General features: G+C 39.0%; 1 protein-coding gene across 3 annotated transcripts in view; it reads right to left on the reverse strand.

The window, feature by feature from the left end:
• Positions 1-17,227, reverse strand: part of LOC131983224 (furin-1-like) — a 111,379-nt gene that overhangs the window by 25,539 nt on the left and 68,613 nt on the right. For all 3 annotated transcript variants that reach the window (XM_059347922.1, XM_059347904.1, XM_059347913.1), the window contains exons 5-7: positions 16,719-16,847; positions 15,704-15,780; positions 4,444-4,532 (exon numbers count right to left, since the gene is read on the reverse strand). In XM_059347922.1, the coding sequence (XP_059203905.1) occupies positions 4,444-4,532; positions 15,704-15,780; positions 16,719-16,847 (295 nt within the window). The remainder of the gene's footprint in view (positions 1-4,443; positions 4,533-15,703; positions 15,781-16,718; positions 16,848-17,227) is intronic.

Below are 17,227 nucleotides of genomic sequence, written 5' to 3' on the forward strand. Positions count from 1 at the left end.
TACCCAGTATTTTCTCCCCGGCCACTAAAAGCAATGAGACAGCCTGAATAGACCCTGCTGCTTTGGATTTAACATGACAATTTGACTTCCTGCCTTTTTGTTTCCAATGCTCTGGAGAATGCTGTTTGTCTGTCCGGCTTTCAGCTGTTTAAAGCAAAACCTGGACTCCACTTTGTTGCAGTGTGTGTGTGTGTGTGTGTGTGTGTGTGTGCCAGTTTAATGTCACTGCTGATTGAGTCAGGGACAAATGTCAGTCTTGAACCCTACACCTAGCTATTATGAGGTAAGATTACTGTCACATGTCAAGAAATTACAACTAAGATTGGTGGAAGTGAGTTTTAAAGTGTACTTAATGAGCTCAAAACTAAAAAAAATAGGGTTCAAACAATTAAAAATAAGATTTTAAAGTAGTCCTGTCACGATAACACATTTTTTAGGACGATATATTTTCCCAGAAACTATAACGATAAACGATTGTATTGTTGCATCGATGTTGTTTTAGTTTTATAACGATATTAGAGCATATTAAGTACATCCTTTTCTACAGCAATGAATTTTTAAATCTCGAGAATATTAAAAATTGTAATTGAAATGTAGAAAGTAAATATTGAAATATCCTAGATAAATAAAACAAATAAATAAACTACAACCAAAACAAATAAAATAGACTTTTAGGCTCTGTTGATAAAAAATTGCACTGAGATAATCATTATGTATTATATTATTTTATTGTTAAAATAACATAATAACAGCTGGAATGGCTGCTTGGGAAATATAGTTTTTTTCAGCAATTTGTACTGCCTGTCAAACATTTGCACCATTACTTTAAACATAACACAAAACGCACAAAAAGTTGCATGTAAACGACAATATAAGGAGTCAAGAAAAAAACCAGATTGTGTCCATTTTTATATATTGAACGATAAGTCGATATAGTAATTATCGTGCCAGGCTTATTTTTAAGAAATAGTTGCTTTATTCATACAATGTCTAATAGTTGTAGTTACACTACAAATCAGATCTCCAAAGTTCTGAATCATACTTTTAAATCCTAGTTTTAGTGTTTTGTCATGTGACAGTAATTGAACAGCAAAAGCAATCAAATGTTGCATTCTGCCTGAAAAAATGTGATCTTGAAAACATGTTTTGTAGAGCTGGTGGCTCAGAAAAAATTGATACTCAGTTTCAGACCACAAAAGGAGCACTTCTTTCTTTTCTCTTGGCCCACAGCCTTCGGGCTGAAGTGGAGAGCAAAGACAAGTTTTAGCTTTCATAGTTTCTGAATCTACCGATGGAAAGGAGCCTTGAGTGTGGATAAAAACACATGTGAAGGATTTCACAACACTGGGCCACCGCCTCCTGCTCCACCTACATGAGCCCACTTGTTATGACAGAAAGGCTGAATGCCATGTGGTCTATTGCCACTGCCATCTGGAATGATCATAAAGAGTTATGGCTCTATTCTGACGGGGTTCAATCTTTATGAGAGCTATGAGTAGGCAGGAGGCGATTGAAATAAGCTGAGAGGTAATGAGATCGAGCATGCACAGGATTAGAGGAGCTCCTACAGTTAAAAAGGACAATACATCACTGTGCTACTTTACTGGAGTCAGGCGTTAAAAAGTGTCAGCACAGAAACAAGAAACAAACAATCAAATATAAAGCCTGTGTGAACTAGTGATGTGACTAAAAAAAACTGACTTTAATCCCGAAAGCCCATTTAATGTGGCTTCATTTCGAAAAGTGGGAGGAAAAGCTAAAAAAAACCCATCATGAAATAATAAAATAAGCTGTTTGCAGTGAAGAAAAATATACAAATCAACAAAAGAAGGTTCTTTTGAAGAATGAGAACAGAAAAAAAAACTGTTCCTTCCCTGTAGGCAGAAGCACAAACAACCCATCAGGGTGAAAAATCCCTTTTAGAACAAACAAATTAATATTTCACAATATTTTCACTCACTTTATTTTGTATCTTCTCATAAATGGGCAGATTCTCCGGGCTGCTTTTGTCTCTGGTGCAGACAAGAAATCTTAAACTGTCAGATTCATCTTTTAATTATCATGTTTTCTATTAACAGTGCCATTAATTATGGCAGTGCAGTAAAAGTCTGACCTGCTGTAAGACTCTTCATCTGAATCCATGTCCCATGTGCTCACTTAGTCTACTCACACCTGAACTGTACACTCCGCTGTGATCCCTTTCTCTTTCTCTTCCCATATCCTCAATGCAATGCAAGTATTATTTCCACTATAAGTTATTCTGGTTAATCGCTGACTAACTTATCAAGAAAATATAGTCTAGATAATAGTAAAAAAATGTCAATTACAATTTTCAGAGTCCCTATGTGTCTCCAAAAAGCTTGTTTTGTATGAAACTCTTATCAACACAGCAAATTCACACATTTGAGAAGCTCTAATCAGAGAATATTTATCTTTTGTTACAAAAATGATGGTTGACCGAATATCAAAAAATCTTTCTGTTGACAGATAGACTTGTCACAGCAGCATAAACAGAAGGACACCGGAATATAAAAAATAGATTTAAAAAGTGCTTGAATTTGTCAATGAAAAAAGCAGTAGGGACCCTGGATATGATTAAAAAAGCAACCTAATATTGCCATCATAAATCATTATGATATTTCTGTCAGAATCACTTTATTCTACACGTCTCATTTAAAACGTCGCCAAAAATAAAGTGCTTGGAATAACTAGATCCTGTTAAAAACATTAAATTCTGCTTCTCAGCGACACTGTGAAGCCATGATTGATTCTACTGAGACGAATGGTCATGTCACAAATATTCACTGAAAATCTGTTTTTACACAGAGCAGAGAGGAGAGGACAAGAGAGGAGAGGATGATCGAATTAACATATAAAATTAAAGAGAATAAAAATAAAACAAATAAGAAAATGCTATACAATATATACAGTACTGTGGAAAAGTCTTAGGCAGGTGTAAAAAAAAAAGAAGAAGAATTGACTGGGTAGATTTTTCACTCACTTTGCATTTTGTTAACTGATAAAAATAAACGTTTCTATTTTTGAAAGCAGTCTTATTTCACAGCTTTTTTTCTACGCCCGCCTAAAACTTTTGCACAGTGCTGTCCATAATAAGGATTATCTGTGCAATATATACATAATAAAGATAATCTAAATGGTAAATGGACTGCACTTATATATCGCTTTTTATCCAAAGCGCTTTACACTACAGATCTATGCAATATATACATATTTAGTGCAAAACTGCAGTCTTGCAATTAATTGATTGTAGTGTTCATGTCTAATGAGGGAAAGCAGTTGAGAGAGAGAGAGAAAGAGACTGCTAGGTGAGCCAGAAATAATAAATAATACATAAACTAACACTTATTTGGTGTTTATTTCACTGGAGAGACCTCCTGAAATAAAAAAATTGAGGAAGGTGAAAGTTACCAGCCCTCTGCGTGCAGATAATGGCAGGTGACAGGCACTGGGTGATGAAATTTCATTGGCTAGAGTGACACAATCAAGCATGCGTCGCTCGAGAGCAGCAGGAGCCGACACCGCAGTGGGGCGTCCACCACACTCGCCAAATGTGTATTCTGATGGTTTGATTACAGCCCATCTGACACGGCTTCAAAACAAATCTTACAGTGGGCGTTTTGCCTTCAACAAAGTATAAAGACTGAGTTTTCAAGTTGGCACGACGACAGTTAAACTAATTTCCTTCGTGTGAGCTGTTGGTCTCAAAAGACATCGAGTCCATCAGGTAAATTTGTACTTCGGGCAATGCATCAATATTATATTGATACTGTGCTATGAGACCAGATATAAACTTAGATCTTGGATATTGTAATATAATAAGAGTTCCTGGTTTTTAAGGTTGCATTACCGTAAAGTAACTTACCTGACTGTTGCAGCTCATTGTGAAACCCTACAATATTGTTGTAATATTGATATTGAAGTATTCGGTCATCAATATTGTAGTATTTGATTTTCTCCATACCACAGAGCCCTAGTTGTCCTGTATATTGAAGGGTGTCATGTTGATGTTTTTTGTGCACCAATTTCAAGTAGATGGTGAAACATTAGAGTTGAGTTATATCAGACATGTAAGATTTAACTTGTATACAAGCCGAGAGCAGTAAATTTGACATTAATTTAACCCAGACGCCCTCAAATCTACGGCACTGAATCACTTTAGAAACTTCACACCACTTTTTCAATACTGTCACCCCATGCAAAATCAATACAGTTACAGTGAATTGGCAATCCACATCGCAACTGTGGTGATGCTCAGAAAGATTCAGTGACATGCTGTGCCTGGGAAATGGACTGAAAATAACACTGGAGCTGCGGAACAAGTATTTCAACTGCTCTGGCAGACAAAAAAGAAAACTGAGATGAAACCAGGGTTTGCCCCTGTGAGATCGAATCAATCATCCCACAGTTTTTATTTGACCGTACCTCCAATCTTTGCGTTGTAGGCCACTCCGACTCCACAGATCCCATTGTTGGCTACCGCTGCCACTTCTCCTGCACATCGTGTTCCATGCCTGGAGGAGGAAGATTGAGAAAGTGAGAGGTATGTCGACGTGTCATTCACCCAATGACACAGCATTTTACTGTATATACACACACAGATAGTGTACATGTCTAACAATGGCTTTTTGTAAGTGATCGTGCTCCCTACTGCACGAGGTTGAGCTGTAGACTGGGACAAAATAAACTCATGGAGACAGGTTATTGGCTTTGATTCCCTTTAAATAAATCTTAATTCCCGATCGTCCAAAAGAAAACATTCAGCCAATGAGTGGAGACCTAGCCCTCCAGCATTAAGTAAACTGGTGATGCCTGCGGGGCCCGAATCAAGTCAAGGGAAAAGGGGAATAAGATGACATACTACCGTCACACATTGGAGGAAATTGTGAATTAGATTTGCCATTTTCACAATGGGTCTTTCATTAAGCCTGAGCCTCTGTAGTAAGATCTCGCTCCAGGCAGCTCAGAGTACAGATTCAAGAAGCCGCTACAGACAGGCTGATCATCACATTCCAGTCAGGTGCATTCTCCTGCTCTGCCAGATGGATACGCACTCTTAATGCCTTTCAAACCACGGTGCAATCCCCACTGGAGTGCAGCCATTCCCAGACTGGAATGCTGGAGCCAGGGCAACACTGTGCTACATCAGGAGACAACAGAAAGAGTGGACATTCACAACTGAAGGAACTGTCCACACCAGCAGGCTTCTTTCTATAAGGCACTCACAGCCAACCAAACCAGACTAGAGCAGATTCAGATAAACCAACAAATCCATATACACCTGCAGATGAAAATCCCTGATAAGAATAACACAAACTCTTTCTTTCCCTTATGGTGTTGGTCTGTGAAATGCTCCCATACAGCACTTTTAGACCTTTTCTGTAGTGCACCCATCCAGTTTTGAGTATGTAAGGCTACTCTATAATTCTGTGTGTGAATTTCTAAGACTGAAGTATCTACCAGCAGTGACAAACAAAGGGATGGTTGACTCCTTTGAACAGGTGCATCATGGGACAATTTTGTATCCACAGGTCTGAGTTGTATAGAGTAGTTTTTAGATTATTGACAGAGGCCAACACTGACTGGAAACGTGTTTGAGGTTGTGACCAGTATCCGGACGCAGCTTTCACTTTGCAGATATAAGGCACAGATAGCTTGTAACAATTTTTCCCCATACTACTATAGTACCCCCCAACAGGACTCCCAGAGACACGGTCGTAAGCATTCAAGTCAAAAAAACGCATGCATACTGGATGAGCAAACTCCCATGAGCCCTCCAGCAGTCTCACAAGGGTTAAAAGCTGGTCCACTGCTCCACATCTAGGATGGAGATCACATTGGGCCTCCTGAATATGAGGTTCGACAGATGGCCAGAGCTTTTCAGCACCCCTGAGTAAACTTTCCACAGAGGTTGAGTAGTGTCATTCTTTGCTTAGCGTGCTGCCCCCGCGATCCGGCCCTGGATAAGTGGGAAATGGATGGACTTTCAGGCGCCACCTTATGTTCCCTCACTCATCCAACTAAAGTGAAACAGTGGCTACTAACAGCAGAGCATTAACACTGGGTATTTTTGCAACTTCGTCATGTTAGATTATGATGTTTATTACAACCTTTGTAGTCTTTCATAGACAGAACCATCTCCACATCACTGGACAATGGCTTCAATATCATTCTGGCATATGGGAAATAATGCTCCGTTTGTATTTCTTTAAACCAATCACAATTGCCTCAGGCTATGCTTAGCATTTGGCGGAGATAACAGAAGGGTAAGGGGGAATGACATTTGAAATGGAAGCCAATGGAAGGCTTATACCAACAGTCTAAATGTAACGACTCAGATTACATTAATATCTTCTGCTTTAACGATTCTGATAATGGTTGAATATGTTGGCCGATAATGGTTTGATCCCTAAACCTGACCTCATCCTCTGACACAAGGCTATATCTTTTGTCATGATATTAGAATTTAACCTTAAGGTATTCTGCCTATTATGAGTTATTAATGAGTGTTAAAAAACTCATTATCACCTGAATTGAAGTGCAATTTAAACTGTTCACAATAGAGTGGCTGGAGGTCACAGACCAGACCTCCATATATTTTTCTTGGACTGTTTCTAAAAACCTTCTGTCTTCATTAAACACCCAGTATAATCAAAGGAGGTCAGAGTATTGTAATTCATCCGTTGGCCTCTCGAGATGTCTTTAGACACGCTGATGAGCTGAGAGGGCTGAGGTTAATATCAATGCCACAGTCAACATTGGCACCACTTCTCTAGTGTGTCACGGACTGACAGTTGGATGGAGTCAGAGGCTCCCAGCTGCAGCACACTAATAAAAACATCTTTATAGACACAAAACTAAACACACATGCACATAAAACGTCATCTGGACTATTTTCCAGAGAAGCTTATCTTGACATTCCTGGAAGTGTTGGCCTGTTGACTTTGGGCGCCTCCTGCATCCGTGTTTGTGATGCAGCTGTTGATAAGAAGCAGCTCAGGTGTCTGGGATGGGATGTCGGGCATGCACGGGCCTATAGCTGCGCTTCAACTGAAAGTCTTTCCACATCTTCTTTTGACACATTCATTACAGTCACTTACACGGTAGACTGATTCGTATCGCACAAATGCTGTTACGGAGGTGAGGCTTTTTGGTTTCTGAATCCGATTATGCAACAGATACTTGCATAATCATGTTTATGGGAGTGATTTTTACCCGCAAGCGATAACATGAATACAAGAAGATATCCTTTTACTGCTCCCACTCACTGTTCAGGTCAGTGTATAGGAAAGGGCAGAGGTGGGTCAAACATTATGTGAAATCTTCTTGTGAAAGCAGCCAAATCCCTGCCGCTTATTCAACTCTGTAATGTAAGGGCAAACCAAAAGATATAACATTATAGAAAACCAAAACACACACTAAATGATTATCAAAAAACTTGCAGATTCCTTTTCGGTCTATAAATTAAATGATTAACCAGTTAATCCTGTCATCTTTACCTCCGATACCTCTGTTTTGTTCTTTTAAATCACTTCTTAAAACCCACTTTTATAGACTTGCTTTTATGTAATGCTTTTTTATCGCACTCCTCTTTTTTTTTTTTTTTTTAAATGTCTTGTGATTGATCATACACTGTCTTTTATTGCTTTTTTCTTTTAATGCAAGAATTGTTTTTAGCCTTATGGCATCATTCTCCTTGTGATTAACTGCTCTCTGTCACAGCACTTTGTAAGCAGTTTTTAAAAAGGTGCTATATAAATAAAGTTATTAAGCAGTGGCACAAAATAATGTGTAATAATTACGTAAAACATACAGTTAATTTAGTGCTATTCTATATATTAAAAAAAATGTTGGACCTGCTCTGACCTTTTGAAGAAATTGTTCATCCATCCATATCCGTAATGCTCTTGAAACTGGTAACTGTTAAAGGAGTACTATGCAGGAATTGTTGCTTGCACCAGATTAACTCTCATTTTCAATCAAGGGTTTGTCCACTATGCGTTTCACCTGCTATATTTGTGGGTTTTTGTTTTTTAGGAAAGAGAAAATCCAGGCAGCCTGGCCACACACTTCTAGTGTAGGTGGTTAAACGTGATGATTGACAGGTATTATTTTAGTTTGATTCTATAGATTTATTTTGAATTAAGTCCTGCATTGTAACTTCAAATATTAGAAAAAGCACCACTGAGGGTAAAGATTTTCATGGTTTACAGCCCAAATCCCCAAATGCTGATTTACACCGTAGCTAGCTTGACTCCTTGTACTTTTAAAACTTTCTAAACTAACAACTTCTGCCCTTGATAGGTGCTTCAGAGTCTATTAAACACTACAGGCTGAAGAAGTCTTTAATACATCAGTCAGTCCGGTTATTAAAAGAAAAACAGTGTGCTGCTAATGAAGATCTGATCTACACTTCACATGTCATAAAATGTGCTTTTTATGCAACTATGATCTGAATACAGAGGGGCTAATGTGATGTGTAGACTTGAGTCAGATGTGTTGCCATGGAAGGCAAAATCAATTTCAGTGAAAACTGACGATAAAAGTTGAATCATATCACAAGTCATAATTAGAAACCTTGATTCTCAGAGTTTCAGCGAGATGAGCAGTTATGGTGAGAGGCAGCCCAAGGGTGCTGCCAATTATCTGACAATGTAGGAAAGGCACGACTCAATTTGTCTGTATGCGTGCATCTCTGCTGATCTGCCGTCCTGACGACACTGACATTACATGAAAGAAAATGTGGATCCAACCCCCGGGCCCGGGGTTTAGAGAGGAGGCTAAAGGAGTGACAGCAGAGTGCAGGAGATCCTCACATGAAGTGCTCGAGTGAAACCACTCCCAGACGCTGTCTGCGGGGACAAAGAGCTGTCTGTCACTACAAGCACAGCATTGTTAACAAGTCACGCAGATTAATGATCACTGCTGTAATATCTACCCGATAGATTCCCTGACACGCTGGAAGGACTCTTACACTTCAGCACCAGAGAAGCTCAAGTGCACCCACAACATCAGCTCCATTAATTATAAACACGCTCACTATCACGATCCTATTCAAGCACTTTCAACCTACTCCGACTCTTGAAGTCCTTTATATCACAGCTACATTGCCACCATGAATGAAATGTGCAAAATAAAGAATACATTTACATCCGCAGCAATCAATGCATATTTTTGTGTTTTTTTCTCAACAAGATCTCCAACCGAAACGACAGAATAGGTCGTTTGTCAGTACCACCCACACTGAGCACTCTAAAAATAGCACATGTCATTATACATACACAAAAGGCTTGCGGTTGGTAAAAAAACAACAAGTTCTCAACATAAACAGCAGAAGAGGTTGTGCGTCAGTACCAAAAATAACACACAGGTACGTCATGGCTCGCGGTACAACGGCACATTCTAAAAATAGCACACACGTACAGTCCGCAGTTGTAAAAAAGGCTGCAGTTTCTGTGAATTTATGTTGTAAAACCACTGACCTTGGTTTAGGGCAAAAAACGTCATAAAAGAAAAGTTTAAACAGTAAATAAATGTACATAAATGCCGGGAGTGAAGTAGTTACGAGGCTAGTGTGACTGCCGCGAGTTACGTAAAAAAAACTTAAGTTAAGTTCAAAACTGTGATTCACGTAACTTATGTAAACAACGCAACTTAAGTTAAAAATGGTTTACTTTTGTTTTCACACCGGACGGAAACCCATTTCTCTTGGGCGAAAGTACGCCGCTTGTTATAAAAGACAGTTTAAAAAGTGAATGAATGTACGTTCATAGCAGAATTGAACAGTTACGAGTTACGAGGCATGACTACAGGAAGTGACATAGTTACGTAAAAATGTGAGGCCTGGAAGTTCTGTGATGTTTAGATCACATCATTTACACACAAGCCCTGTTCTCCTGGATGAAAGTCCGATGTCTGTTCTACCCGTCCACCAACCCTTCCTCCTGCCCCGAGCATGAATTCCACCATTAAACTCTGTATCGCCGTCATTAATTATTACAGCCGATAGAAGGCATCTGAGGACAGTCTAAAACGGAAATATGGGTCGTATTTTGCTGCCTGTACAAACGACCTATGGGGTCGTTTTCGAGTCTAATTTTAGTAGGTGTTCATATTAACTTTGATTGTATGCTTTATTTAATGCTTGGTGATTTCTAGAGTAACAGATTAACATAGAACTTACTGAGCTGTGAATAACTAGAAAACAAAAAATCGCAATGTTCCTAAAGCTGAGAAACACTTTTTCTGCAAAAAAAAAAAAGAAAAGAAAGGGAGGAGATGGTGTGTGTGTGTAATATGATAGATGATCATGTAGTTTTTTTGTAAAAACCTTTCACATACACTTGTTCTGAAGACTTATAAATGTAGTTGTTTGAGCAAATTAGTATTTTCTTTTACATGACTAAAAAAAGCTTTTAATTTATCACAGACATCATCACGTTGTCCTTGTCACGCCTAGATGAAACACACTGAAATATAATGAAAACTCCACTGCAGATATAATTTAGAGGAGCTTCCAGCAGACCAAAACAAAACTAAATGAAGCAGCAGTCAATTAGTGTGGCCGCCTGCCATATTACCACATAATGCAAACTGTCCATTTAAGGAGTAAGTGGTGCATACCTATAGTGCCTGCAGTTTTCATCGTACTACAGCAGCACATCAACATATGCTTTTCATTTAAAAACCCTTCCCTAATCCCTTCAACAAGAGTCACTCACTTCTCGGAAAAAGAAACAGGAAAGTCTTGAATAAACCTTAAAACACCAACATCTGATACATTGTCGTCATACATAATGTTGATAATAGGAGATTAAGGTGAACAAAAAGCAATTTCAGTAAAGTCTTGTTCCGATTACAGCGAGAACAAACCCTGTGGCAGATTCTAGGCACAGAGACGCACTCAAGTTACAGCAACTACAGTCAACTGCAGGCCCGAGGCCAACAACACGTTCAGTATTCATACCCACAGCTGGCAGAACCATTATCACTGTGCAAACCCTAAACCCCCTCTCCCTCTGGAGGCCCGCTAAAGAGACATGCTATTGTCATACAGATGCATTTCAAACTGTGTCAGTGGACGTAGCGTAAAGACGGGGAAAGGATTCACCCAAACCTGCTTTGGGCCGACTCTGTATTACAAAAAAGAAAAAGGCACAAAAGTGATTTTTTTTTGGCCTATTGTATAAAGATCTGCCAGTGATGCTCCAGGTTTTCTTATGCTGCCTGAACAGCAATCCTCTCAGGTGTGTGATATTTCATACACGACAAATTCTTTATTTGGCTCCTACAGTTTGTCGAACATACAAATGAGTGATTTTGCAACTAGATGGCTAAAAGGACATGTAGGCAAAAAGGAAATCACACTGCAATGTAGGCCTGGGGGATTATATGATTGCGACTAGTGATCGCGAGAAATTTCAGGTTTTACGGTGATCAACTCTGAGCATATTTACTCGATTGAACATGTCGGAAATGTGCATGACAACAGCCAATCAGAGAAGTAAACAGAAAGACTGAACGTGGAGCTGAGGGCAGCGAAATACATTTTGGCCATGACTTGAAGCAATAAACCAGGGAGGAACAGGTGTTGGGAAAGAGCAAAGGAAATTATAATCTATCCGCTGCTGTATCGAGAGAAAATTCGCAGCATGGCAATTCACACACAGGTATGGTGCATTCAACAGTGTCAGAACGGCTATGGTGCGTTCAAGAGCATGGGATATGTGAAAACTTACAGATAAACAAGTTATTTCTGAATGGAACTTAGTTCAATGAAAAAAAAGTTAGCAAAACATGAACAGTGTGGGCTTTCTAACAACAACAAATCTTACAATTTGTTTATTTGGGTTTTGCATACCTGGAAAAACACTCAGGACTGTAAAGTAGTTCACTGTGTTACTGGATATTTTTCTGCATTTGTTGTACTGTATTGTTTAAAAACAATATAAAAAATTGTGATAATAATCGAGATCGGATGATATGGAAAAATATATTGTGATTATTTTTTTGCCATATCGTTTCAGTATCTATTTATTATGGCTTTTGATATAAAAAATGTAAACCCAATTAAATGGCTCATTAACGTTTATATCAAAAGGATTTTTCAGATAGCACAACCACTTATGCAGATGAGGTTTGACTTTGCAATGACATATTGTGACATATGTACTTGTCCAACATTGCATTGATCCGTTTTATCTTCGAAGTCTCACTTCTCGCCCAGAGTCTGGCACACAGTATCTTTCATTCACTTGTTTTTTTCTCCCCTGCATTAGCTTAATTACTTTAAAAAAAAATCATTGAGGCTCTCGAGGCGGTGGATAGTGGCGTTTGCTGTTCATTAGTCTCTGGGCTGCACTGAACCTCAAAGGTAAATCTGAACAACTGTTTTGCTCTGTTCATTCTTAAGTCTGTTAATGGTTCTGCCAGGTTACTAATGAGCTGGCCTGCAGGACAAAAGGTCTGGCGATGTTTATAGAGCTCGGTAAGGAGAGGAATATGAAGGAAATGTCTAGGGGGAGATTAATGCAGGGTCTGGTGAAAATTAATCAGCCTGCTGTTTGCAGTACAATTAAATAGGTCCCTCCATCCATTGCTGTGCATTAAATATTTCTGAATTTACAACGGGGGTATTGCAGACTACCTCTTGTTTTGAAAAGCACGGTTTAGGGATGCCTCGAAAATGATCACAAAAATTCCATATGGAAATAAACAACAGAATGCAGTTCATTCAGGTAACTTGGGCAAAAGCTGCAACAAACACTGGGGGACACTTTAAAAAGAAGAGAGAAATTCCCTGGAGACAGCAACAACACCAGAACGATTACAAAGAAGGTTTCTTATTTTATACTTTGTTATTTTGTGAAAACTATATTTAAAAAAGATTGAGGAACAGCTTAGGTGCAGGCTTCTCTGTCTTAATGCAATGTAGCACTATTCCAAGTGTGAAGTATACAGTGCTTCACAAATTTATTAGAAATGTATTTAAGAAATCAAAAGCTTATTTAAAACTAAAATGTTATTGTTATTTAATGGCAAATAAAGTGAATTCACCTTTTTATACCAAGATGTGAGCCGGCTCACTGGGCTCCTCTGAGAAGTCAGAAATTAATCAAGCCGAACATTCAACCACTAAAACCATTTTTTCTGTTCAAGTAAATAAACATAATTTGACAAATAAGTTGATAAAAAATTATGTGCTTTACTATTTTTACAGTTTTTTTGTAAAACAGTAAATTTGAAAATTCATGGATAATAATAATAATAATAATAATAATAATAATAATAATAATAATAATTTTTACATTATTATATTTTAGTGTTAAAAATATCATTTTGGTTAAAGAGCTTCTACATACTGGTGTATTAGCCATTACAGAAACATAAAAAATGATTTTGGTAATTACTAATTCTGTTAATTTAGGACAGCTGTGGCATAAACTGATAGTTTAATTAAATTTGTAAAGCACTTTACATCAGATTGTTTTTAATACTTGAATATATTAATCTAGCTAAATATAAATATTGAATGAGGACTCTGTCTTGGTAGAATGACCTATGAAGAATATTTTCAACCCTTTACCTTGCCATCAGACAGACTGAAACTGTTATCAATTCTCTCTTCAAAGCCACCAGACTCCATTGACAAAAACAGCAATTTTACCTTTCAGAATACAAGAGTTGCTGGTGTAATGTTACCGTCACCTTGGTCGGTTAGTTGGTTAATGTTATCATGTGACTCTGGATCTGAACTAATGTGGCATGCAAAGCAGTATATTCAGAGCTGCAAATTCCAAATTTAGCATTGCTAGCGTTGATTCAGCTAGTTCTAGTGTTTACAGTTTTGTCACTGCTTTTTGCTGAGCATGAGTGGGCATTCCCCACTCATGCTCAGCAAAAAGCAAGATAAATAGAGTGGGCCTTTAATCCAAATCAGGAGGATATAAATTGAGAAAAGACTCCATGCCAGTTCAGCAAGGTTTAATCGAAAAAAAAGCACTTTTGGAAACCATCCTGATAGGAGGCAGAGGAAACCCTGGAAAGAGCAACATCTAGATCACATGCCGTCTTGGATAAACACGAGGGTGAATGGCCACATTGCTGCTGAGCCATCCTCACTGCTTCCCGTGTGCTGGGAAATAAAGACAGCCTTATGGACGTGAACAGAGTTGGGCTTTCTGCAGGGAACAGACACTTACAGTCTTACACAACCTTACACATTTTCATGCCCGCCCACAGGTTGTTTACACATGCATCTGCACCGACCCACTGTAAAGTAAGAGAAACGGGCACAAACACACACACACACACACACACACCAATGTGCTCCCGCTCAATTGGTCCTGCCAGGAGGAAGACACGGAGAGCTGGGTGGCGAGAGATAAGGGCTGAGGTGAACCAGGGTTGCAATGAGGTGCAGCCAAAAAGAAGGAAACATCAATAGTAAGTGTCTTAGCTGGGCTCTAGGCCACAGTGAGCCACCAGAAGAGCTTAAGCATGCCTTGGCATACATTGTGGAGCTGGAGGGATGTTCTCCCACATTCTTCCACAAGAAATTCCACCATTTAGGGTTTAGTTGATGATGGTGGTGAAAACAGTTTGAGGCACTGGCACAGAATCTTAAAAACACTGGGCTGAAAGCACATTGTATGTACCGTCTCCATGTTTTCCTGATAATTCTTTGTGTGTGTGTATGTGTGTGGTTCTGCCCCAAAGTAGTCCTCTCTATTTTAAGTATGAAAACAATTACACACCCTCTACAATCAGCCTCCACCTCTTATATGTTCCCCAAAGCCTCTGAGGAGTCGATGCAGCATTGGCATGGTTACAGTACATTTTTCGGCCATTGTGCAGCTCAGACTGTCTCCCTCTGGCCTTCATATTCATGCTGCCGGCTCCTGGCCTCTGTCTCAGTAGGGGACGTTTGATTTCCATCCCTGCCTAACTATAATCTTCCCTGCCTATCACCAGTAATCATGGTGAGCCTCGGGATAAAAAAGCCTCTCAGGCCAGTGGCCCACAAACAGCAGATTACAGCGAATCAGAAATTAAAGTCAGACGGGAGGCAGGCAGTGGGAATGAAGGAAGACGAGCAGGGGCCCTCCAGAGCCAACAGATTTGCTCTGTTTCATTAATGCTGATGAACTTAATTCAATCAATTCTCTGCAAGACATCACTGTGGTGGTAAACAACTCCTAATGCCATCTGCAGAGGCCACTGGAATAAAGCAGTTTTCTGTCACACACTTCCTTAATCCCAGTGTAGGTTTACTCTACTTACCCTGGCTATAGAAAGGCCCTGGTGGCGCCGGTGTGATTTAAGAGGCCACCGCAAATCCACAAACTCTGAGTTGGGGGCATGATTCATATTAGTAATTGCCCATTTTTTGGAAAGTAAAAGCTCTTAAATGGCTGAAAATCAAAATCTCTTGGAGAAACCCCACAGGCTGTGACCTTCAGTTAGTCCTGCTCCCATAAATGGTGCCCCTGCCACAGGCCTATTTACATGTCAGCTGCCAGCGATCAGACAGCGAGGCCGACAAATTAATGAACAAGTGCAATTTCATTCTGACATGTTCCCTCTCACAGCCGGCATTCAGAAAACACAGGTGGGTGGTGCTGGGGCAAGCCAACAGACAAGAGAGAAGAGTGGAAATTAAATTGTTATCAGTGTAGATTTCTACCTGTTGTCATTAAGCTGCGTGTATCGAGGCTGAGGATCTGGGTCGCCATCATTCACATCGTAGCTGGCATCAGGATCCTGAATAAAGACGGAGATAAGCTGTTAAGAGTCAGGAGCAGAAGTCAGTAGGGCACAGATACGGTATATAAAGAAGGACAATGACTTTCCACTTCCTTGAAGCCAAAATATACAGGTACATCTCAATAAACTAGAATATGATGGAAAAATCCATTTCCAGTAGTTCAAGTCAAACAGCCACAACCAAGTATTGAGTCATAAAGATGGACATACTTTTCAGAGGCCAACATTTCCATATTAAACATACTTTTTAAAATTGGTCTTTTGTAATATTCAAATGTTTTGAGACACTGAATTTTAGGAAATTAAATAAATTAAGACAAGAAATGTTTCATTCTGTGTGTAATGGATCTATATAATGTGTTATTTCCACTTTTTGAATTGAATTACTGACATTAACAAACTTTTCTATGATATTCTAATTTATTGATGCACCTGTATGTCTTTATAGGAATAAAATAATGAATTAAATGAATGACGACTTGAACAAACATCAGCTGGTTAAGAATTAATTAAAATGTCAGAAACCATCTTTGTGGAAAATTAATTTGACAATAATTTAAATTTTTTATTTTTACTCATGTCCCATCCGTTAACATGGAGGGGACGGGGTTTATGACCTATACTGCAACCAGCCACCAGGGGGCGATCAAAATGGTTTGGCTTCACTTTTTGGGAGCCGTCATGTTGTGAATCTTTTGATACAGTCTGTGGGTTTGTACATTCAAAAATTCCCAAATGTCCAAATTTAATACCTCTGTCTGCATAGAAATGCTTCTTAAAATTCATCAACAATTCAGTTTGAGCACAAAGAAGACACTATCTTTAATTCAAAATCTGCTCTATTTACTCTGCTCTTATCTTCATTCTGTTTGTCGCTGCAGGAACAGCCTCTCCATAGAAAAACATAATGTTTCATCTTGTTTAGTTATACTCACGTAGTTCTGACTCAAGTCAGGATGGTTCCTCTCTATTCCATCATCCAGGATGGACACCACCACTCCTTTACCTGTGTAGCCCAACTGCCACGCAGATTTGGCATTCAAGTCACGGTGGTTGCTGTTGTACTGGGGATGGAGAAAGCAAATAACTTAGATGGAATCTAATTATCTGAGAGACACCTGAGTGCTGACAAGAATGTGCTTTTAACTAAATCTGGAAGGGCTTACTCTAAAAAAAAAGAAGGCAATCTTTTAAGACATTTTGATGAAGACTGGGCTTTTGACTGAAGGAAAAAGGGGAAAAGGTGCAGCTTATTGAATTTCAGTCATTCTTCCTTAGTGAAAAGCTAAAGCTTCCCAATGAGGAGATTGCAGGATTGCAAGGTTAAAGAAAATATCTCAATTCTGAAAGCATCAGTGTTTCACCCGCAAAGCAGCTGTGAGCAGCATCACAGCACGCAGTTATCATTCTCTATGCTTTTTGATATGCTTCTGACATTTAACTT

The sequence above is a fragment of the Centropristis striata genome, chromosome 2 (genome assembly GCF_030273125.1).
Source record: "Centropristis striata isolate RG_2023a ecotype Rhode Island chromosome 2, C.striata_1.0, whole genome shotgun sequence".
Classification (NCBI taxonomy): Eukaryota; Metazoa; Chordata; class Actinopteri; order Perciformes; family Serranidae; genus Centropristis; species Centropristis striata.